Here is a 22,223-nt window from a genome sequence, read left to right as displayed (position 1 = left end):
TTTTAATTCAAAATTAAATTTTATAAATATAAATTCAATCCTTTATAAAAATAAAAGAATAATAAATCTTAATATTAAATTTAAATAATGGATAATATTAAAATAGTTAATATTTCTGATAAAGCTTATTAAATATTAAAATGAATGATTGAACTTTTAAATTAATGTGATAAGATACTTTTGTTTTCTGCAATAACATAATTGTTCAATCTGTATATAATTAAGTGATATTATTAAAATAATTGTGATAATATTTTAATTTATATGGAGGAATATAAAATTACTTACAATACCCTTAATTCTTTTAATTATTAACAATTACTTAATGGTAATTTTTATTACTTAAATTAATTTTAAGATTAATAAAAAATAATTTTTGGAATATAAATAAATATAAGAAGATTAAATTTTAAGTTTTTTTTTTTTATCAAATATTTGATATTTTGACCATTGAAAATGGATTTAAATTTAATTAGAAGATATTATTTATTAAATTTAGATCATACTTAACTCCTTTCGAAAGTTAGCTCAAGCCCAAAGAGACTAAAAGGGAATAAGGGAATAATGTCTATAGCCCATGTGAAGAGCAAATTACCTTACCCCTTTGTGAAATTCAATACACCCCTTTCACCCTTTGAGATTATGGGAGGCTTTGATTCTATGTTAAATTTGAATCAGGCCTCCACAACCGATGTGGGATTCAATACACCCCTCACACCCAAAATTTTATGGGTGCATAACATATTTATGGGCCTGAGACCCAACATCGGATGAGAGGCTCTGATATTATGTTAAATTTAGGTCAGACCTAACTCATCCCAAAAATTAACTCAAGAGATGAATGCTTATGGTTCATATAAGGGTCAAATTACCCTTGGAATTTAACAGTATTAAAATATTAAATAATTTTAATAAAAATTATAATACCAAACAGAGAAATATAGTTTGAGTCCATAAAACGTGAAAGCTTAAAGCTGCAGACTGATGGGGGAAATCTTCAGCTTCCCAGCACAGAAAACCAGCAAAACACAGTCATTGTGAACTTCTGAATTACAACCAAGTTCACAGGTCCTCATTCAAGATAATACAATTTAATCCACCTTACCAGCTGAAAAGGTATGAAATGCAAGAACTCTTCACTCGTCGCGCAGGCCTACAATAAATACCCTTCAACACTTGCTCTCTCCATGATCTCTTTCTGCCAAAATAAATAAATAAATTAGAGGGATTGTTTTCAATTATTTCCTTCTCATTTCTAACAAATAAGTCCATTATGATTTGATTAATGTAATCACAGCCACTTAGCTATTATCACCACCAATACTACCACCAATTCCGCCAAAATTGCTAACACTATCACCATTACCACTGTCACAATCCATCGCCTACCACTAGAATTGCCATCAACCCCACCACCAGTGACCAAAATTGTTTACCCTCTTGTTCTTATTACCACAAATAAATTACATAGTAAAATAAGAATTATCATTACGCTACTTGAAATTTTATTTAGCAATAAAAGATGAGAATTAAATGATAATCACATTATATAACCAAAGGGTATGTATAAGTGATGGCATCCTAAAATTGCTTTTGCAGATGCTTGCCAACTCCTTAAAATGGCTCTTCCATGGGTAGGCCAGTTAAATATGTAGAAAATTTAGATATATTGCCAGTGTTTACCTGTATAGCTACTGTAATCATCCCAGGATCTTCCTATAAAGATAACAAGAAAATTAATCATAAAAGACAAAAGGAAATGATTGGCACATTTAATGGATATTGAATCACTAATTCCATTAGACGTTTGCTCACCCCAAACCACTTCTCTTCCCAAGAAATTGCCTCAAGAGTCTTTCGTTCAATTGATTCCCATGAACTTGGGACTTGAATTTTCTCCACATGCTGTAAAATTCTCAAGCTATCTGCAACATAAGTCTAACTGAATCAACAGGGCAATAGCGGCTTATGACCAACAATAGATAAATTCCAATATTTGATATAAGATCAATATTCAGGAAAAAGCAGCATTTGTCAAAAAGCACTTGGAAGAGGAATAATTCATGAATAAAGGTGGCAAGAAACATGTTTGCCTGAGGGATAACATAGCGCAGCCATTTCAATTTGCACTTATTGTGATTAATTAAGTTTTCTTATTTTTGTCAGATGGTGACATCTAGGTAGGAACTCCCAAGAGTATAAGAAATTTCTAAGGATAAGACAGAACTTGAGAAACTTGTAGAGTTGCTAATCTATTATGCAACCATAAATTTAAAACAAAAAGGACCATTGAAATTAAATAATCCTTATCCTTCTTTCCAAAAATAAAGTAAAAATTGAAGAGCTAGTAGATGATGGCTGTGAAAGTTACAGACAAACATAATTTGGCATTTAACCCCAGCCAAATTCTTCATTCTAATCGAAGTGAGGAAATCTATCAATGACAGGCAGACCAATGTAACTTGTGTGATTACCAGTAAAATTTCAGCAATCAGGAATTTCCTATAAGACAAGAAATAATTTGATTATGAGTCACGACTAAAATCTATAGAGGCTAAAAGCAAAGATGACATGTTCACTTAATTAGATCACTACCTACTACCAAAAAGTGTAGAAACAACTAGGAGTATACTTGTAATAAAAGCCTCTTGCCAGAATTCCCGCCTTGACCACAAAGGGGCAACTTCTCGAACTGGGATTCCTTTGCTTATGCAGACTCTGTGCAAAATGAGAAATTGCACAATGAAACATCATAACAGAAAAAAAGCATAAAAGAGCAGTTTAGGTGTTGCTGCTCTCTTTTTATCAGAGTAGGTTACATTGCTTGGATGCAGTTGAATAGTGAGAGAAAGTAGAAGTGGAACTTATACGTTTAATTCTCCAATACCCTAAGTTTGTCAGAAGAACTCCATATATTGATGATTTAATGCACTATAGGAAATTATATCAAATGCTCCATTAGTTTTCACTTTCCGATTGGGGGAGTTAACACAAATGGATCCGCTTCCGGTTCTTATAATCCTTTATTAGAAAAATGGAAACGAGCAATTACAAACTCATATACGCCATAAATCCATACACTACAATATAGCATATAAAGAGAACAATGAATTGAAGATAAAAAAACTCACTCGATGACTAGTTGGCGTATAACACCAGGAAGGACACCATCACTAATAGGAGCTGTCTGCACTTCAAAAGGACATGCTGCTGCAGTATTGAAATCAGATCGTTCTTGTTCTACATCACATGCACTTTCATTATTGTGAAAATATTTCCCCTTAGTTTCATTGTTCTCCTGAGAGTATCTAAAGCAAACTGTAGTTAGAAAATTAACAATAAATACAAGGTTACATGCATAAATATAGAAAGAATGCAATTGCTATGAAGTTTTAGGCCCTATACTAGATATTTTAATAAATGCTAGTTGTTTTAGTAGTTGATAGCTATTCTAGCAGCGGTTAGCCAAAAGTTAAAAGAAGTAACTTTTCATGATACACTCTCCCAAGCTCTAAATACTAGTATTGTGACCTAATACTACCTTAAAAGTTGCTGCCGAACAGGGCCATAGTAGGTTGCGATTTAATATATGAGACTTGTATGCATTAATCAGCTTAAGCTCCATGCCACCTCTAAAACTTGCTGGAATTGATAGTTGTCATCTATCAACAAATACATAAAGCTCACAACCATAAACCAAAAGTACCAAAAAGAAATTGACACTTCCTATAAATAAGGTTTATTATTAAGTATTAACTATTAAACAATTCTATCGATCAACTTCACAGTCTTATAGTCAGGGATGGACGTTCGTGTCAAAAGTAAGCAGTTAATATGTCCGGAAATTGAGACACAGATTGATAATTCCTTAGTGCATAAATTTGACATCAATAGACAAGGTTATATTGGTCAAGTCAAAACCTCCATACTGATTACCAGCTAATCTAGCCATATTGGATTATCAATTTAAGTTTCAAGGTCAAAACCACAACAATGTAGGCTTAATTTCTGAGAGAATTAATTTCAAAGCTCTTAGAGCGCCGCTTCAATGGGAATGTCACATAGCCTCCTTTCTGGAATTGACACTATAATCTGGGATGCAAAACACTTACTGGGCACCTTTTTTATTTGACAAATACGTTAGCAAAGGATGAGTTTAACTTCAAATGATGATGCATGCTAATTGCTCAAGCATATTAAGTTTGCCAACCTGGATAATTCATACTCCTATCTCTCACCTTGCGACAAACAACAAAAAAGTTTGTCAAGCAACCTTCAAGGATTTGATCACCATCATTTGACAGCAAAAGCTCAGTTACTGAAGGAGGCCTCAGATTCTCCAGAGGCTTCCTTAACCTGCGAAGAAAGAATTAAAACTTCCCAAAATCAACACTCATAGAAATTAAAAAAAAAAAAACACAATATTTTAACGAAAAAAAGTAAAAATGCAAATCAGAATAAAAAATAAAAAATAAATAAATAAAAAAAATGAGAAAACCATGTAATAGCCCAACTACAACTCAACCAAGCCTACTACAAACCAAATTCCATAAGGCTATTAGCTTAACTGACCTCACCCAATCTGAATATTTAGCTTCTGCAATATCCCTTCCATGCCCGACAACTGCCAAACGCGCTCCATTTTCTCTTAAACCACACACCGGAGGAACATAACTTGCAATATGCACACACACATCAAGCACCTCAACAACACTTCTTCCGCTCAAATTTTCAATCTTTCTCAGCCTCTGGGAATCTCCACTTACGAGAGCTGTGACTGCCAGTTCCTCCCCATCTTTCCTCTCTCTCAATGCAACTGGCAACACCTTCCTCGCGGAGTCATCAACCAGAGCCTTAACAGCCGAATCCCAGATCGGCAGCGGTGGTAATGATAATGATTTTTCTGTAGAATTGGGAAAATTAAAGAGAAGATGAGGGTTTGAATTGAAGAGAATTCTGGCGGAATTTGAGAGTCTGTTTAAATGCCTATCCCAGAACAAGAGGCAGGAACCATTGTTGTGGGATCGTGTAGTTGTGTAAGCACCTGGATGAGATTCCAGGAAGGTGGTCACCGGAGGAGTGGTTGAGGAGTGCGAAACGAGACCGTTGCTAAAGAGGAAGCGGGAACTACTCGTCATTTGTTTGCTTTGAGGAGGCTTTCGCAGTTGCAGCCACCGAGGCTAGCTTCTTCAAGTTCACATCGGAGAAACAAGGCTTTCTACTTTCCTTCTGTTTTTTTCCTAAAATTATCGTAAAAGTCTATAAATTTTATTATTTAAAAATTATAAGAATAAAATAGTTAATTTTCTAAAATTTTTAGAAACCTAATAATAATTATTTTATATAATTTTAATGAACTCAATTTAAAGAGATGAAAAATATGAATATTTGAAATTGTGGAATTTCACGTCCATAGTACAAAGCAGATAATATATCCGGCTTAGATTTTAAAATAAATTAAATTTGATTCAAATTTAATATGATATCAGAATTTTCATTCAATTTTGAGTTTTTTATAAATATGTTAGGAACGGTTAAAAAATTTAAATTTTGGGTGAGAAAATTATAAGAATTTAATAATATATATAATTAAAATTAAAGGATTAAATATTATAAATATTTAAGATTAAAATAAATTGATTAATATCTTTTTTCTTTTTTAAAAAATATTAAAACATTAGATTTAATAAAATATACAAACATTATCAAAGTAATTTAGAAATGAAAATTTTAGTAAAATATTGAAAAACACAAAGGTTGATATTAACTCACCCTTTTTCTAAAGAAAGTAAGTACAATTTAATCTTTTCAATTTAAGTAAAATCTGAATATTAGATTTAAATCTAAATTATCTTAGCATAATAAGATATGATTTATGATAAAATATTTTTTTTAATTCTAAATACTAAATATATTTACTATTTTTTCTTTAAATATTTTATTTTTATTTTGTTTAATTAAATATAGTAAGTAAATTAAAAAATAATTTTTTAACATAATAAATAAATATTTATTATTAAAATATTATTTTATTAATTTATTTTCTAATACTAACCGATGTTCTTAGCATTGCAACTTTTCATGTATAAACCTGCAAAATAATAAAGAATATCGAAAAAATAATTGGATTGGCTATGAAGAGAATTACATGTTTTTTAAATTATAAATTATTGCACTCCGAGACTTAGTCTGGTGGAAAGTGCATTCTTGTAGTCTTGTGAGGTCAAAGGTTCGATTCCTCACCCCTATTTTAAAAAAAAAAATATAAAGTTTAAATTTTTATTTATTTTAATTTAATTTTTAATTTTAAAAATTTTAATTATTTTAATTTGATTTGATTTTAATTAAAAAAATTTAAAAAATTAAATTAAATTGATTAGTGATAATAATATATTATTTTTAATAATATAAAAAAATTAAATAATATTAAAATTAAAATATTTTAATTAAATTTTAAAATATTAAAAATAAAATATAAAAAATAAAATTATTAAAAATTCAAATAGATTAAATTGAATCTAATCATACTGAATTAAATTAATTCAGTTAAATTTAATTTTTAATCAAAATTAATTTAATTTCTATAAATATTAAAATTTTAATTATATAAAATTTTAATTTTTAATTTATTATATTCGAATCAAAATCGAATGGAGCTAATACTTAGTACTAGTAATTGATTCGCTATTCATAGCTACAATCCAATTAGTCTGTGTCCAATCGTGCTAACGGAAATACTTGCATTTATTAGTACGTTATTATTATCTGTGCTATCGGCTCCATGTCTATTTTCACGATCGCCTCCACGCACACCACCATAGCCATGTGTGATCAATTCTTTGTTCCTTTTGTCCAGAGATCCACGGGGCTCGACACGGTGCATAACCTTTTTGCGCAGAATGGAAATTGGATTTTTCAGTATTTCATCTCATATCCACGTGTAGCGCTCTGCATCTCTTTTATGTTAATTCTTTTAGATTTTATTTTTTTCTTTTATTTAATATTAGAATAATTATTATAGATAATAATGTCTACGTTTCATTTACACTTTTGTTTCTGTATAATTTCAAAACTTTTTTTTATCTAATTTTCTATGTATAAAATGAAAGAAAAATAGAGGGAAAATGATAGAAACACAATCAGAAACACTGCATACACAACCATGCTTATCGCCAACTACAGGCATTTAAGACTAAGAAACCAAATAAAGAAACTAAATCTAATACATTCCATCTCTGCAAAAACATGACATCTCTTAAAAAAACACACCTTTTCATTTCCAAAAGACACCTCTATACAGCCAATCATTGCATCATTTTACTTCTTTTAAAAAACAAAGCCCTAGCAACCATTCATCATCCTTGTCCTATCCCTTTGCTCATCTTTATCTCAAACAACTACCATGGCTTCTACTTCCTCTTCTTCCAGTTCTGTTTTAACCCCTATCGTGACTCAAGAAGAGTTCAAGATTTTTCACAATATAGATCGCGTTCTTTACTCTAGGCTTGTCTTCAATCTTAACCGTGATCTTGCAGAGTCCATGCAAGTCATGGCCTTATGGCTATGGCTAGAAAGATCAAGACATGTTGGTAATTTGGTGAACAAGATGTTGTCTTTTCCTGATACCCTTATAAATGGCTTGGCCGATGAGGCTCTTCTTTGCTTGAATTGCATTGAGAATGATCAGTTCCATCTCTCTTTCCGTACTAGCGATATTCCTTTAATCCATTTCCTCGGTAATACTGGTCTTTCTCTTCAGTTTTTCCATGAAAATAGACATTTCATTCGTCCTGCAGTTTCGAAGATCGTCACCGAAGTTTGCTTAAGAGCTTTTGATGATATTTCACAGCAGGCAGAGAAGTTGAAGTCGAAAGGAGTTGATAAGAACAAAGGTGTTGGAAAAATCCGAGGACAAGAAATGATAAAGAACCAACCTGTGATGAGTCCTGTTATGCCTGTGTTGTATAATTCTGAGGTTGTCGGGGCTTATGGTCCCATGGGTAATGGAGGAGGATCATATTCATGTATTCTGCATGGTTATGATCCTTGTGATCTTGCCATTCAGACAAAGATTCTGAACAATGAAATTGTAGACGTACTGAGCCATATCAGTATGAGTGATGAAGTGAAAGATAATGTTGTTCCTGCAGATGATAGGACAATTTTCTTGACATTCTCAAAAGGGTACCCTATTTCTGAAGATGAAGTACGAGATTTCTTCACTAGGTTTGTCTGATTCCTTCTTTGTAACCCATATTTTTGTCTACTCTTAATTTTGATTTTTTTAATTTTATTTGTTGTGATGATTTCAGAAAATTTGGCGACTGTATTGAAGCAATTTATATGCAAGAAGTGATGGGAGATCAGGGCCAATCACTGTATGCTCGGCTTGTTGTGAAGTCTCCTATCATTATTAATGTGATTCTTGAAGATAAGTGCAAGGCAAAGTTCTCCATTAATGGAAAGCATGTGTGGGCTAGAAAATATATTCGAAAAAGCTCTAGGTTGTCGTCATCCCCGTCACCATCGCAGCCCACTTCTCCTACAGCACCATTACAACAAGCTTGAGTTTACTAATTGCAGATTTGCTTTGTTTACCATCAATCTTTTTGTATTGGTACATTTTTTAGTATTGCAGTTTATTAATTATAAATCTTATGTCTGATATGCTTTGCCAAATGTCTCCTTGCTCAAAATCTCTAGATGAGTTTCTAGCAGGAAAAATATTATATCTAGAGGTATTTGAAAAGTTTTTTTATACTAAAATATTTTCTTGCTCTAAAATAGAAAATCCATGAAGTTGCTAATTTATCTTCATTTCCAATTCTGGAAGCAAAATCTATAAATTTACATCATCCTTTGGCCTCTTTCCATTGGCCTTTCTTTTATACATCTCATAAAAAAATAATATTTCTAAAAAATATTTAAATTATAATTTTTTTGATAAAAATTAGAGATTTGAAAAGTAAAATATGAAATCTCTCAAATTTACTTAAATACATTTACCATGTCAATATTTAAATTATAATTTTTAAATTTAAATTCATTTTAATTTCAATTATATAATATTTAAATTCATATTTATATTGCGGTTGAATCGAATATTTAAAAATATCCGATCTGTTATTTATCTCTATTATCTTTACGCTATTTAATCACTGTTAATATTTTAAAAAAAACATTTAAATTATAATTTTTAAACTTAAATTCGTACTTTACACTATCCTATCACTATTAATATTTTTAAAAATATATAAATTATAATCTTTAAATTTATTTTAAATGAGTCATTATCCGATTCAATTTTGGATTTGATTTTTTATAAATTGGTTTGATTATGAGTTGAATTAATTTTTTATATATTGGTTTATTTTTTATTTATTTTAAAAAGTCAATTTCTATAAGTTCAATTTTTTAATTTAATTCGGTTTATTTATAATTTTTAAGTTGAACAATAATATTAATTAATTTATTAATTATAAAATTTTGATAATTTAAATTCATTAATTTTATTTATATCTATATATAAAAAAATCAATTAGTATTTATCATTAATTATAAATAAATAGTATAATAATTAATTAAAAATCACATTATATAAATACAAATAAATAGTCCCTTTGGGGACATCCGATAATAAATAAAAGCTAATTTATTTCCTATATTTTAGAATTTTGATTTTTTTTTTCTTCACTTTCATTAAACCAACAGATTTTTTAAGGTTTAAATTAATATTTACATGAGGTTATTTATTTATTTTCCCCAACATAACTATAAAAGTGGTTCACACACTGGGTGTGCGAAAGGGCAAATGCTTTGAGGGACGGTAGCCTGTATCCGCAACATCTGAACAATAGAAACCCAATTTAAACCCCAAACACCAAAAAGAAATCCTTCTCTTCCGCCTCTCAGCCGCGAAAATGTGGCGGAGCATCGACTCTCACCTTAAAGCCATTCGCTTACCGGTCCATTCAATCCTTCTCTCTCAGTCAAATTCTTGCTGCCATCTCCCTCTTCCAAAGCCACACTCTTATCATTTCTTTCTCCCCAAGCCCCTAACTGTTTGCTCAATTTCTACTTCCTTTTCTCCAATTGTCAGTTTTACTGGCCGCCCACATTGTGGAAGTAGTAGCACCACTAGTTTTGGGATTTTGAGGTGTGTTTCCTCAATCTCCTCCGCCTCTGCGCCGCAGCAGCCAACGATAGACTGGAATGAATCATTTTCAGCCTCCGAGATTGAAAGTGGTGGAAACCGCGCTATAGAAGAGGATTCCAAACCTTCAATTCCTGTTCGAGCTTATTTCTTCTCCACTAGGTTTGCTTCTTTACATAGCTTTTGGTTTAATTCCATTTACCAAATTTTATGGAACTCAATTTAATTTTGGATAAAGTATGTTTACGATAAGTTCATACACCTTAATACACAATCTAATTGAATTATTGAATTTCACGGAATCATGTTTGGTAGCATTTCACTTTTAAAAATCCATTTGCTTCCTTTTTCTATTCTCAAAATTAAGCTTAGTTACTAATTAGCATTTTCTTTCTCTCGGATTTATTTTTAAAAAGTTGATCTTATTTGGAAAGCCAATATAAACCAAATAGCAGGAAAACCATTTGGATAAGAGGTGAAAAATGCTATAACCATGGGTGTTTGCATTGTTTAAAATTTATATTTATCTGAATTTTGTAGTTAATTGTTGTTGATGTAGTGTGGATTTGAAGAGCTTAGTGGAGCAGAACAAACCCAATTTTATCCCACCAACTTCCCGTATGACTAACTATGTCGTTCTTAAGTTTGGGAATCTCTCTGAAACCAGTGTAAGTTCTTTTGTTTTTGATGGGATTTTTTTTTCTCTCCTTTTATTAATATATGGTTGTTCATAGAAATTTTTGTAAATTTACCAAAACTGACTAATCAATAGAATAAAAAAGAAAGATATCATAGATGAACTGATTTGTGAATTTATATTTCCCTTAACTGTCCGGGACTCTTTTTTGTTGCTAACAGAAGGTTCAAAAGAAAATAAATTAACATTTTCATTGTTAATATACTGTGTTGTTTTAAGACCGCTGGAAAGATATGAGTAGGGACTAGGGAGAAGGAATATCAGGCAGAGTTATGGATGTAGCTTAATACTTTTGAAGGGGAGCTTCCATATGCTGCTTCTTGACTATTTTACTTTTTTCTATAATATATGTGGGATATGCGGCAAGTATTAGTTGGACTCTCTTTGAAGTTGACTTTTTATGCAATATTGATTTACTGATAAAGGCAAGTTGATAATTGCGAAATAATCACTATTATTAGAATCTTATGATTCTTGATCTAAATCTTACTATTCGAATCAATTTTCCAATAACTCAATTTGAATCTATGGGGTGAATATTAAATATACATGAATCTTACGATTCTTGATTTCACATTCTTGTGATTTAAATTTATAGGGTAAATTGCAAATGTAATTTAGTTGTGACTAAATCAAAAAGAAATGATATTGAGTCGGTGAATCAATATGAATCAATGGAATCTTCATCCGATTCAATTAATTATTTATAAAGAGTTTATCGGACCTTATATTTTCAAAATTTAAGATATCATTCATTTTTGGTATATTAAGTATAAATAAAACCTTTCCTTAGCTATTTTTCTTCCACCAATCATTTTTTTCCTCTCCCTTTTCTTTCTTTTTTGTTTTTCTTTTTTCTTTTTAGTTAATTAACTTAACTAATTATAGTTGTCAAGTTATGACAATTTATATTAATAATATTCTAGCCTACTTTCTTTTTTACTATTTAATTATTTGATCAAAATTAAATGAGAGTTTTAGCACATGTATAATGATAACTATTGTCTATAATTCCAAAGTTCATAATTTATAGCATAAAACTATATAACATAATAAATACATATTATTCTATTATAAAGAATATTTCTAATTAGATAAATGATAATTCTATATTTATATGATATATTCTTTACTTGTTTTTATAGCATATATTATTTTTAATTATTTTTGGAATTTTTAGCGAGTCTTACTATTCGATTCTCAATTCATAAAATGAAGATTGTGATTCTTGATTTGACAACTATGCAAATGATACGTTACTACTCTCTAATCGGCTGATTTGTCAATGTTTATATCAACGATATTGATTTGAATGTTTTGCTGAAGGATGCATTTAAATCCATGTTTCAGGGTTTGGGAACTTGCATTAGTGGAAGCAACAGTTGTTTCATGGTAGTGTTTCAATATGGCTCTATTGTCTTGTTTAATGTCCGTGAACCTGAGGTTGATGATTACTTGAAAATTGTGAGAACACATGCATCAGGATTGCTTCCTGAAATGAGAAAGGATGGTGAGATCTTGCTTATTTTGATTTTCCAATTTTTGTTATATTTTATTTAGCTTTAAACAAGAATGAGGGAAATTGTAACCTTGGTAGGCGCAATAACATAACACATGATATTACTCGCTCTTCCTGCATGGCACACAAATACAAATGAAATTATTGATGTTAAAGGCAATTCAGAACCGTTTAGTCATGCACTAGTAAACATGCATGTCAAGAATTTGATGACTTGATTTATTTTTATAATTTCTCTCTGGCCAGGAACCATAAGTCATTTCAGCACCTGTAGTCCTTTCTTTGAAAATGGAGGAAAATGATCTATATATTAGACCTCAACTAGATTGGCTTTGAGGTCGAGTTGAGTTGATTGAATATGGAAGAACCTGGAACACTCCTAAAAACAATGCCTTCTATGGAAAACTATTGAATGGTTCTCCATATTAAGGGGCTTGGCTGGGATACAGGTGCATTGAGACATCACTGAATCACGCTTTTGAATCAATGTCTTTGGACAAAAATGCATGCTATAGGGATGACAATAAGAGTAGAAAGACCTTTCTCTAAAAGAAGAAATTGTTTAGAAGGTTTGGAAGGTTATAGTTTGAAGTTGGTAAAGTGTGGAAAGGAAAGAAGAAATTATGAAGAAGTATAAGATAGAGATAGGATGCTAATTGAGTAACTATTTGCATCTTTATATACCATTCATCTTTTATGTCTGCTAGTTAGCATTACAGACCATACCATTGATAACAATTGATATTCTGTAAAGTATACTCTCTAGCTTGCATTTCAAGCTAGAAGGGTTATTGCTTTTCTAGTTTAATAGGTAGAAAATGGATAATGATGACTAACAACTTTTGTTCCTCAGAGTTTCCATACATGAAACCACCTTGAAAGCACGAGATTCTTTCCTTCTTTCTTTATTTCTCTCTTTCATTTTCTTCATTTGCATTTTTATTTGGGAGGGCAGAGGCTTGAGAGGAACGGATGGATGGGAAAAGGGGGGGGGGGGGCGCACAGGTATTTGGTATGCGCTTAAATTGACATGTGAAATTATGTATTGATGTGTCACATATTGAAGGAAAAGGTACAGAGATAAGAAGAAAATAGTTGAGTTTTGGCGGGAAAAGTTGTTTAGGCAGTTATTTCCAGCTGCTATATGAGCTGAGAAGAGTCTGGTATGAGATTATCCAAGAATTATCAGAAATAATATCTCTCTCTCTCTCTCTCTTCTCTTCTCTTCTCTACCCTCCCTCTCTCTCTCTTTCTCCCCTCTCTATTCTTATCTCCTCTATTCTATTTCTATCTCTTCCTATCTCTTCTCTATTCTTCTTCTAGTATTCTGTTGGTTAGGGATCCTAAACCCTAAGATGATATTTTTCTTTTACAGTATTCTTACAGTGAAGGACCTTTAGATATTTACTTTCTTTCAACATGCTGCCTTTTTCTCCCTGTAAAGCACCATTAATTCTTCAAGTTCTCATTTACTGTCACCATTCATAAACCTAAAGAATTCTTGTTATTTCAGTTGATGGGTTTGTTATATGCACCAGTGTTTATCTCTTCTGTATTCTCTTTGTATGATTGTTCTTTTTCCTTGATCTTTACTACTGCTTAATAATTGACTTGAGTTTCCTTCTTGTTAGTTGCACGTTCAGCTGCATATTTTGCATGGCGGTCTTACTGACTGGTTTTGTGGGAAGTCATGATCATATTTTTCTATCAACCTATTCTCATGGAGATCTTTTTTTTTTCTTTCTGCTTTTGATTAGAGCAATATCTGATTTAATTTTTCACAACATTATCATTAGGCTTATTGGCCCAAGAAGACACCAATTTTACTGGTTTGTATATTTATAGTCTAAACTTTTAATTTTGGATCAAAAAGCCCCAAATTTTGAATTTATTGTAATTGTAGCAATTTTTTAATTAATTTTAATCAGATTTAAATTGACTTATACGATATGCTATATGCCATTGTTTTTATCGCATAAACAATTTGATTAACTGGAACTAAACTTTAATTAAAATCTTAAACTCCTAATTACATGAAATTCCTAAATTATATAATTGAAATACTTAATTTTCTCATAATTAAATAAGAATCTTAATTGAGGATTTTAGGTAACAGGATTTTAAAATCTTAACCAAAGTTTAATTCAAGTTAATTAAGTTACTTATATGGTAAAAATAATGACACATAGTGTGCCATGTAAGCTAATTTAAATCTAGTCAAAATTAATTTAAAAAGTTATTATAATTACAATAAATTTAAAAGTTGAGACTTTTTGATCCAAAATTAAAAATTTAGACTATAAATGTGAAAACTCGTAAAGTCAATGGGCCTTGTCATTATCAGCTATAGTTTTGCCTGATTAGCATCCAATTTTTCTTGCCCCTCAAAATACTGGAAATTTTCCAGATGCCTCTCTAGATTTTACAACTTATATAGCTTGATATTCTATTTTTCCACTTGCAAGAATATGAGGTGAGAGAGAAGCCAACTTTGAACACGTGGATGCAAGGAGGATTGGATTACATAATGTTACAGTTCTTGAATATTGATGGAATTCGCATAATTGGCAGTGTTCTAGGTCAAAGTATTGCTCTTGATTACTATGGACGACAGGTATGTGTAAGGTCATTTCTGAAGTGTTTAAATTGGTGCAACTTTCTTTCTTGACCATGTTCATAACCTTGTTTACTTCTCTTAGGTTGATGGGATGGTTGCTGAATTTACAGACATAAATCGTGGGATGGAAAAAACTGGAACATTTTCCATGGATAGCAAAAAACTTTTTCAACTGGTGGGGAAAGCAAATTCTAATCTTGCCGATGTGATTCTGAAGCTTGGACTTTTCGAGAGGTAGAGATTTGTGGCATTAATTCAAGAATAACAATTTTTTGAAAAGAAAGATATATATATATATTAAAAAGCTCTAGATTGGATTTATAACACAAATTAAGTAATTCTAAGGGTGTTCTTGGCTATTTGAAAAGAGAGGGGAAGAATGCAGTATAACTGAAGGAAACACAAAATTGAAAGTTTTATCTTCTTTTTTTTTTCGGGTGAATGTGTCAGGGCGGATTCTCTTATTACAATTTATTTTCTTTGCACATACAAACGATATGGCATTTCCTACATAAATGTCCAAAATTCTTCGGGAAAAGGGGCAAGGGCTATTAACGATGGTAGTGGCGAGGTAGCCAATGGAGATGAATGAAAATGATTCTTTTTCTATGTTATAGTTGCATGTTTTCCTTACCTGGTGGTACTTGTTAGTTGGTAATCAGTGGAATGGTGAAATACCAATTCTTTGGACACTTCTAAAAGATGAATATTCAAAAAGTAAAATTAGAGTTGATTCTATTTCCTGCAATATCTTAATCTCATATGTTTTGGAATTGCTGTGTACAATGTAAATTCCGAAGCTTTTATTCGTTTCAACAGATCAGATATTGCTTGGAAAGATGCCAAATATGCTCAGATATGGGAATATCTAAGGGATGAATTTGAATTAACTCAAAGATTTGCAAGTCTTGATTTTAAGTTGAAGTTTGTGGAGGTAGTCTCACCCTCAGTAGTTCTTTTTATTTCATTTTTTGCCATGAGGGGTTGAGCAAGGATAGTTATAATAACATATGGTCTTCTCTTTGCAGCATAATATTCGCTTCCTTCAGGAAATTCTGCAGAATAGGAAATCAGACTTCTTGGAATGGCTCATTATCATTCTGATTAGTGTTGAAATCATCATTTCTGTATTTGACCTTTCCCAGAGGTCAGGATTCAAATTTTTCAAATTTTTTTAACATGGAGGGCAGTAATCGGTCTGATTGAAACGGCAAGAGTCACTTGATTTCCTGTAAATAATCAGATAGTACACATGATTTTGTTGCTAGTTATGATATAGAGAGTTTATCAATTTTAATATCATTATTATCGTTTTGTGATGGTGAAGAATAAGAATGCATTTTTTGAAGCAGTGAAGTCTGAAATTGGTTCATCCATAATGCTGGTATAGAAAATTCATTCAATTTTTCCTCCAATTTCAGTGAACTTGGTTGAAGCTTTAGCCACATTCATTCCGGTTGATTCATCATGTCTCGAGACAATGCATTCATGTATAAAAAGATCATTTCATTCTCATTTCTGTGATTGGGTTGAGGAATGGCAATGGCAATGGTCATTTAGTAAGAAATTTGATTTCTTTAACCTTCACAATGCACTGATAATTTCTTTTTATTTTTATTTATTTATTTTGTTTATTTATTTATTTGTTTTTATTTCCCTGCTAAATTGGTTGGTAGACTCTGTTTATCATTTCAGAATTATTGGGATGGCCATAGCGGTAACTGTGGGTTGTAATCGGATGGTGTTGGAACCTAAGAATTTTTGTGGTTCTGGTGAAGGGAAAAAATACTAAATTTCAATTTTTAGTTTAAATTTATCTGACTATTTTTAAAAAATCATCATTTATTAGAATTTAAAATTTAAAATTATACTGTATACAATTTATTTAATTTTATTTAAATATATTTATTTTTTTAATGATAATTTAAAGATAATTTTAAATTGAAAAATGTAATTCGATACTTTTACTGAATGGTTCAGAGAAAAGAGCCGAATTTTTATCAAACAATATTTTTAACTATCAAATGTTGTTATTATAAGCAGTAAAATAAATTATATTATCCTCTTGTATAAAAAAATACAAAATAAAAATAAGAGTGGGAGTACTGTTATTCTTTATTTTATCTGTTTATTTGTTTCAGCTGAAAATTTTAAGTCATTGGAGTTTTTTTTTTTTTTTTTTTTTTTTTTTTTTTTTTTTTTTTTTTTTTTTAAATATCAACTTGGAGGATAAGGAAAACATTTATATAATGATAAGCTATTTATTAAGACAGATTAATTTACAATTAATGATTTTTTAAAAAAATTTTTGAAAGCATTGCATTATCGCTTCATTACTCATTCTAGAAAACCTAGAAAACCATTTTTTTAAATATATATTATTGAAGGATTATTCAAGTAATCTTCCATTTGATTTTGTAACGGATTATTCATAATTTTCATTGCAATACTCCATCAACACTTCCAGTTGCAACTTGTAAATTCCGAGTAAACTAATTTTAGAAATAAAGATTTCACAAAAATTTAATACAATTCATTTTTTCTATTAAATTTCATATTTAGAATATAAGAATTTATCTTTTTAACTTATAAAAATTTTATTTAAAATAATAAAAGTCATATATAATTTTATAAATTTTTTTTTTTGCAAGATAAATCATACCAAATAAAGGGTTTAGATTATAACATAAGATTACATGAAATTATTGTATTTATTTATGAATCTTTAGCTTGATTTTTTATTGTAGAAAAATTAACAAACATAAATTTGTAAATTGATTGAAATTTTAAACAAATAAAGTTTATAATAATGAAAAGTAGAAATGAATAACTAAAAAATATTCTAGATTATTGACTAAAAACCAAAATAAATTATAAAATAAAAAATAAAAAAAATAATTTATGAAATTGAGTTTGTCCAATACTTTTGTGGCAAAAAATTGAAAAGAAGAAAAAAAAAAGAGAATGAGAAGAAAACAGAGATGGAAAATTATGATTCACATAGCCAGAAGGGAAATCAGAAAAAAGTAAAAGTTTAGGGTTGCCCCTTTATTGGGTTATTGAGTTGGATGATGAATGGGTATTATTTGGTACAAAACTTTCCAAAGCCACCAAATTATACCAAAAAAGAAAATTCTAAGAACATTTTGGTTCAAGTCTTGTAATAATGCCATTTGCACTTATCAACAATAGAGCTTCTTGTGTGTGGTTGATAGCCAATAAGGGCTAGAGGACAAACCAACAACACATCAACCTTGTAAACACCCAAGTTATTGATTGTTCTCCCCCATTCTGAGGTGATGAAGCAGATCCTATCAAAGATCATGGTGATTGAACAAAGACCATGGATACATAAACTCTTTGCCAAATTGAGATAAGGTTAAATCTTATCTTCTCTTGCTTGAAGCCATGAATGAACAAAAGCTTTTACATGGCAGTTGTCAGGACAAATCTTTGCTTCAGATTCTATGATACACTCTAAACAGAAAGTGGTCCTACACAGTCTTAATTGCTCTTCTCTTTTTTTTTTTTTTTTCCCTGCTTACCAAACATTCTGAAGAGCATAATGACAAAACTACCCTTATGCTAATGTCAGCTTCTTGTTAAGAGTAGTAATGGAAGGAGTTTTTGTTGGGTGTTGTAAGGCACAGATTATTCACAGGATGACTTTGCTGCTGCTGCTGCTGCTGGTTGATATGAAAGGCAGTGATTGTTGCCGATGAATCGAATCCTGATGATGCTGCAACTGATGTGATCTCTGAAATTGTAGCAAAATTCTTCTTCTTGTTGTTGTTTCCGTTTACGTTCCATGGCCAACTTGAGCTTTTCAGCAAAGAATCCGCTTCGACCTTCTTCTCTTCAACCATTTCCTGCCACAGAAACATTCATAACGCTATTCGTAACGCTTTTCTTTGCATATGTAAGGTCTTCCACTACGCTTTTTTCCATTGCTAAACGTTGAAAAGGTCGTCGGCGTAGACCGACTTTGTTGTAAGTTACCACTTTTTTCCGTTGCTAAATTGTAAAGAAGAGCACTACCTGATTGCTTGCTAGAAATCCAGGATATATGCCAGACAATGTTGGAAGGTTCTTTGATGCTTTTGGCAGACTACGAGCATTTTCGACCTTTAAAAATCACCAAAAAGGCATCAACTATCATTAGCTAAATTATTAAGAAATATCATAACACAAAGCTTTTACAATATGCCTAAAGAATAATACCACTGTTGTTTCTTTCTTTGGTAATTCACAATCTTTATATCGAAAACAGCAGCTGCCCGTGTCGTTACTCGGTGGAGCAGAAATTCTGAGGCTCAAATCAAGATTGTGATCACTCATCTCTGCATATATCAGCAGAAAATTCATTACAGAACATCTCATTTTGTTGCCCCATACATGACTAGAAAGAACATCATAGTCTATTAGTACCTCTACTGCTCGGATCGAAAACAACCTCCCCTTCGTAAACACTAGGCTCGAAATTGGTTACTGCATCTCTACCATTACATTTGATAGCTGCCATATCATAAGCCCTGGATTACGAACACGAATCGAATTAATTAGTAACTATGCATCAGATTAAAACCCTTCTGAAAATTCAAGATCATCAATGAGGACCTTGCAGCTTCTACTTCGTTGTCGAATAATCCAAGATACACACACCTGAATATCAAGAAAATGGTGGCCTGAGCCCTTTCTATTTCTTTAAAATAGCCATTTTATATATCAATTTCCATTGTTAAGTGCTTATGAATCTAGCTAACCTCAATATGATACTAAAACCAGCAAAATTTTCTTACTTCTTTCCATGGAACTGTCCCATTCTAGCTTCCCATCTGCCACATTTGTGAAGAGTTACACCTCTGTATTTCGAGCTGCCACGAGCAAATCCGGTGCTTCTTCGACGAAGAATAAGAACAAATTCTTCTTTGCTCAGGTTTTTCATCTGATTAACAATTAATATTAGTACTAATATGCATAAACAAATCCTACCCCACAAATAATTTTTCAATAATTGAACAGATTGATTCTCACCTGCTTCATATCTTCATCATAATCACTTAAATTAAAGTTGATATCTGCATCAACTCCTCTGAACTTAATTGCAGCTCTATCATATGCTCTGAATTTATAAGATCCAAACTTAGTAAAATTTACAAAAAGTTTATCTAATCTACATATGCAGCAAGAAAGGAGAAGAAATAACAAAAATTCCTACCTTGCTGCTGCAAGGGCAGTGTCAAAACCACCTGGAAAAGAGAAAAAAGGAAAATAAATCATGAAAATCATTCATAATTAAGTTTAAAATCACAATAATTCATAATCTTGCAAAAAAATTTACTCATCCCTTCTGCTTACCTAGATAAACTTGCTTCCCACAATCCCTGCAAACAGAATTAACAGCCAAAACAAGATCATTAACCATGTAAAATCCTAGAAAACATGTCCTAAAATTAAGAAAGAAATAAAAAAATCTCACCATATATGAGATTCCCAGCGGCCAGTTCTCCTATAAAATGTGACTCCTCGATACTGAGAGCTTCGAGACCTAGGTCCTCGCCTGCTCTTCTTCATTTGCTGCTGCTTTTGCTGCACAATTCTGAGCTCTGCTTCACTGCTAGGCTCCATCTGCGATAATTTCAACCACTGAGGCCTTGTCTTTGACAATCCAGACTGCAAATCTAATTCAATATTCCCAATTTTGTCAGGAAAAAATTGACGGGTAGTGAAATCTCCAAGTGGGTTAATTTCATCTTTCTTCAAGATATCAAAAATCAGTGCAGAGTTGAAGGAGTTCTCAGCTTCTTCTGTGTTGATGATAATGGAAGAGTTTGATGTGCCTGAATCTTCCATTTGAGTAGTTCTTGAAGCAGCAGCAGCAGTCTCTTCTGCTGAGAACATCTCCATCTCTCGGCTTATAATCACCATATCTTTGTTCTTGTTGTTGTGGTGACCATCACAAGAAGACTCATTAGAGATGATATCAAGATTGAGATCCAACATGGTGATCTCCTTCTTTTCTTTTCTTTTCTTTTCTTTCTTGTTCAAGCTTTGGCTTATGCTTTGGTTTCTAGTATATTGACCCTTTGAAGCAAGCTAAAAGCAACCCAAACCAAAACAAAAACAAAAACCCATTTATAAACTGATATTTTCTTGAATAAAAATATAAAAAAACAAAAAAAGAAGAATTAAAAGAGACGTTCTTGAGTGTAACGGATGAGATGGGATCAAGAACAAGCTAGAGAGAGAAACCTCAGTGAGAGTACATTTGAGAGAGAAAGAGTTGAAGGTGGTGAAAAAAAGGGCCGTCTGTCAGATTATATTGACAAATAGAGAGAGAGAAAGAGAGAGTTTTGAGAATGAAGAGTGTCTAAGAGAGAAGCAATGGCTTCAAAGGAGAGAGGAGAAAGAAGAAGATGGAGATGGTGATGTGTTAACTGTTAAAGGATGCATTCTTACATTTGCCCCTTTTGTTTTGGATGGCCCTTTCTTTTTTTTTTTTTTTTTTTTTTCACATGTAGAAATTCCCATTGGTATTTACCATTTTATAATTAATTATTTTATTATATATATATATATATTTTTATGATATAAATTTTAGATTTGATGGTTTGAAAATGACTCTTAAGATTAAATTTAAATGACTAATATAATTTTAATTTTTATAATTTTAAAATAATAAAAATATTAACTATAAAAATAATAATATTTAAAAATTGGATAGATTGTCGGCTATTTTTTTTATATTGCAGGTTTATATTTATGGGAAAATTTTATATTCTAATTAATTAAAGACGAGTAATTTGATTTTAAAATAAAAACATAAATTTTTCTAAAATAAAATAATAATTAAATAAAATTAGAATTGGAATTGGAATTGGAATGGTTGGTCAAATTAGTCCGGACCGGACTGTGGGCGGCTCAATCACATGAATCATAGATTTGTTGGCCGAATTATTATATTGGTCGGTTCACCAATATAAATATCCACCAAATCACCAAAAGTCCATTCTCACACAACTATCAGTTTATAATTAATTAATAAACTTTCCTTTTCTTTTTTTTTTTCATCATACATATAAAAATTTGACCCTTTTGATTTTATTTTTTTTTTAAATCAGTTCATACATTAATTTTTATATTATTAATTTTTTACATTTTGCATTCATAAAATATACTTATTTAATATTTAAATTTTATAATTATAATTATCATAGCTTAAAATTTTATAAAAATA

The 22,223-nt window shown here is 30.8% G+C and overlaps 4 protein-coding genes across 12 annotated transcripts; 2 read left to right on the top strand and 2 right to left on the bottom strand.

The window, feature by feature from the left end:
• Positions 1 to 880: 880 nt before the first annotated feature.
• On the bottom strand, positions 881 to 5,230 carry LOC110624398. Of its 5 annotated transcripts, XR_002489409.2 has the most exons (8): positions 4,573 to 5,230; positions 4,239 to 4,356; positions 3,132 to 3,298; positions 2,633 to 2,718; positions 2,475 to 2,502; positions 1,816 to 1,925; positions 1,684 to 1,716; positions 881 to 1,198 (listed from the first exon to the last, which is right to left on the bottom strand). XR_002489409.2 is itself a non-coding variant. In XM_021769512.2 (7 exons), the coding sequence occupies exons 1-7, from the start codon at positions 5,136 to 5,138 to the stop codon at positions 1,154 to 1,156; spliced, it is 1,125 nt and encodes a 374-aa protein (XP_021625204.1). In that variant the 5' UTR covers positions 5,139 to 5,230; the 3' UTR covers positions 881 to 1,153. The 5 variants fall into 5 exon arrangements, 3 of the variants coding, with proteins under 3 accessions (XP_021625204.1, XP_021625205.1, XP_021625203.1); XM_021769512.2 differs by lacking the exon at positions 2,475 to 2,502; XR_006352242.1 differs by lacking the exon at positions 881 to 1,198 and having other exon boundaries at positions 1,681 to 1,716; positions 2,596 to 2,718.
• Positions 5,231 to 7,402: 2,172 nt separating this feature from the next.
• LOC110625000 lies at positions 7,403 to 8,568 on the top strand. The gene is made up of 2 exons (XM_021770478.1): positions 7,403 to 8,226; positions 8,313 to 8,568. Exons 1-2 carry the CDS (start codon positions 7,403 to 7,405, stop codon positions 8,566 to 8,568), a joined length of 1,080 nt encoding a protein of 359 aa, XP_021626170.1.
• A 1,227-nt stretch (positions 8,569 to 9,795) lies between these two features.
• LOC110625197 (protein RETARDED ROOT GROWTH-LIKE) lies at positions 9,796 to 16,305 on the top strand. 2 transcript variants are annotated; one of them, XR_002489537.2, is made up of 7 exons: positions 9,796 to 10,315; positions 10,713 to 10,821; positions 12,201 to 12,360; positions 14,835 to 14,983; positions 15,069 to 15,220; positions 15,787 to 15,920; positions 16,015 to 16,305. XR_002489537.2 is itself a non-coding variant. In XM_021770772.2 (7 exons), exons 1-7 carry the CDS (start codon positions 9,921 to 9,923, stop codon positions 16,162 to 16,164), a joined length of 1,230 nt encoding a protein of 409 aa, XP_021626464.1. In that variant the 5' UTR covers positions 9,796 to 9,920; the 3' UTR covers positions 16,165 to 16,305. The 2 variants fall into 2 exon arrangements, 1 of the variants encoding a protein (XP_021626464.1); XM_021770772.2 differs by having other exon boundaries at positions 15,806 to 15,920.
• A 1,697-nt stretch (positions 16,306 to 18,002) lies between these two features.
• Positions 18,003 to 21,437, bottom strand: LOC110625037 (floral homeotic protein APETALA 2). Of its 4 annotated transcripts, XM_021770531.2 has the most exons (11): positions 21,239 to 21,433; positions 20,466 to 21,082; positions 20,345 to 20,370; positions 20,205 to 20,235; positions 20,021 to 20,108; positions 19,786 to 19,931; positions 19,604 to 19,648; positions 19,415 to 19,518; positions 19,208 to 19,326; positions 19,025 to 19,111; positions 18,003 to 18,855 (listed from the first exon to the last, which is right to left on the bottom strand). In XM_021770531.2, the coding sequence occupies exons 2-11, from the start codon at positions 20,987 to 20,989 to the stop codon at positions 18,589 to 18,591; spliced, it is 1,437 nt and encodes a 478-aa protein (XP_021626223.1). In that variant the 5' UTR covers positions 20,990 to 21,082; positions 21,239 to 21,433; the 3' UTR covers positions 18,003 to 18,588. The 4 variants fall into 4 exon arrangements, with proteins under 4 accessions (XP_021626223.1, XP_021626222.1, XP_021626224.1 ...); XM_021770530.2 differs by having other exon boundaries at positions 20,466 to 21,433; XM_043961308.1 differs by having other exon boundaries at positions 18,779 to 18,936; positions 20,466 to 21,437.
• Between the last annotated feature and the right edge of the window lie 786 nt (positions 21,438 to 22,223).

This window comes from Manihot esculenta, chromosome 10, assembly GCF_001659605.2.
Source record: "Manihot esculenta cultivar AM560-2 chromosome 10, M.esculenta_v8, whole genome shotgun sequence".
In the NCBI taxonomy this organism is placed as follows: Eukaryota; Viridiplantae; Streptophyta; class Magnoliopsida; order Malpighiales; family Euphorbiaceae; genus Manihot; species Manihot esculenta.
Note: the sequence above shows the minus strand (reverse complement) of the source record. Positions and strands in the feature narration are given on the sequence as shown.

Excerpts from the sequence above, each read along its gene's own strand:
- LOC110625197 (XM_021770772.2), top strand. The coding sequence starts at position 9,921 with ATGTGGCGGAGCATCGACTCTCACCTTAAAGCCATTCGCTTACCGGTC. Across the intron at positions 15,221-15,805 it reads AAGCTTGGACTTTTCGAGAG|ATCAGATATTGCTTGGAAAG; the intron begins GTAGAGATTTGT and ends TCGTTTCAACAG. Across the intron at positions 15,921-16,014 it reads TTAAGTTGAAGTTTGTGGAG|CATAATATTCGCTTCCTTCA; the intron begins GTAGTCTCACCC and ends TTCTCTTTGCAG.
- LOC110624398 (XM_021769511.2), bottom strand. The coding sequence starts at position 5,138 with ATGACGAGTAGTTCCCGCTTCCTCTTTAGCAACGGTCTCGTTTCGCAC. Across the intron at positions 2,719-3,131 it reads ATACGCCAACTAGTCATCGA|AGTCTGCATAAGCAAAGGAA; the intron begins GTGAGTTTTTTT and ends CATTTTGCACAG. Across the intron at positions 2,503-2,595 it reads TCTACACTTTTTGGTAGTAG|GAAATTCCTGATTGCTGAAA; the intron begins GTAGTGATCTAA and ends CTTGTCTTATAG.
- LOC110625000 (XM_021770478.1), top strand. The coding sequence starts at position 7,403 with ATGGCTTCTACTTCCTCTTCTTCCAGTTCTGTTTTAACCCCTATCGTG. Across the intron at positions 8,227-8,312 it reads GTACGAGATTTCTTCACTAG|AAAATTTGGCGACTGTATTG; the intron begins GTTTGTCTGATT and ends TGATGATTTCAG.
- LOC110625037 (XM_021770530.2), bottom strand. The coding sequence starts at position 20,989 with ATGTTGGATCTCAATCTTGATATCATCTCTAATGAGTCTTCTTGTGAT. Across the intron at positions 20,109-20,204 it reads ACTGCCCTTGCAGCAGCAAG|AGCATATGATAGAGCTGCAA; the intron begins GTAGGAATTTTT and ends TTATAAATTCAG. Across the intron at positions 19,649-19,785 it reads GGACAGTTCCATGGAAAGAA|GTGTGTGTATCTTGGATTAT; the intron begins GTAAGAAAATTT and ends CTTGATATTCAG.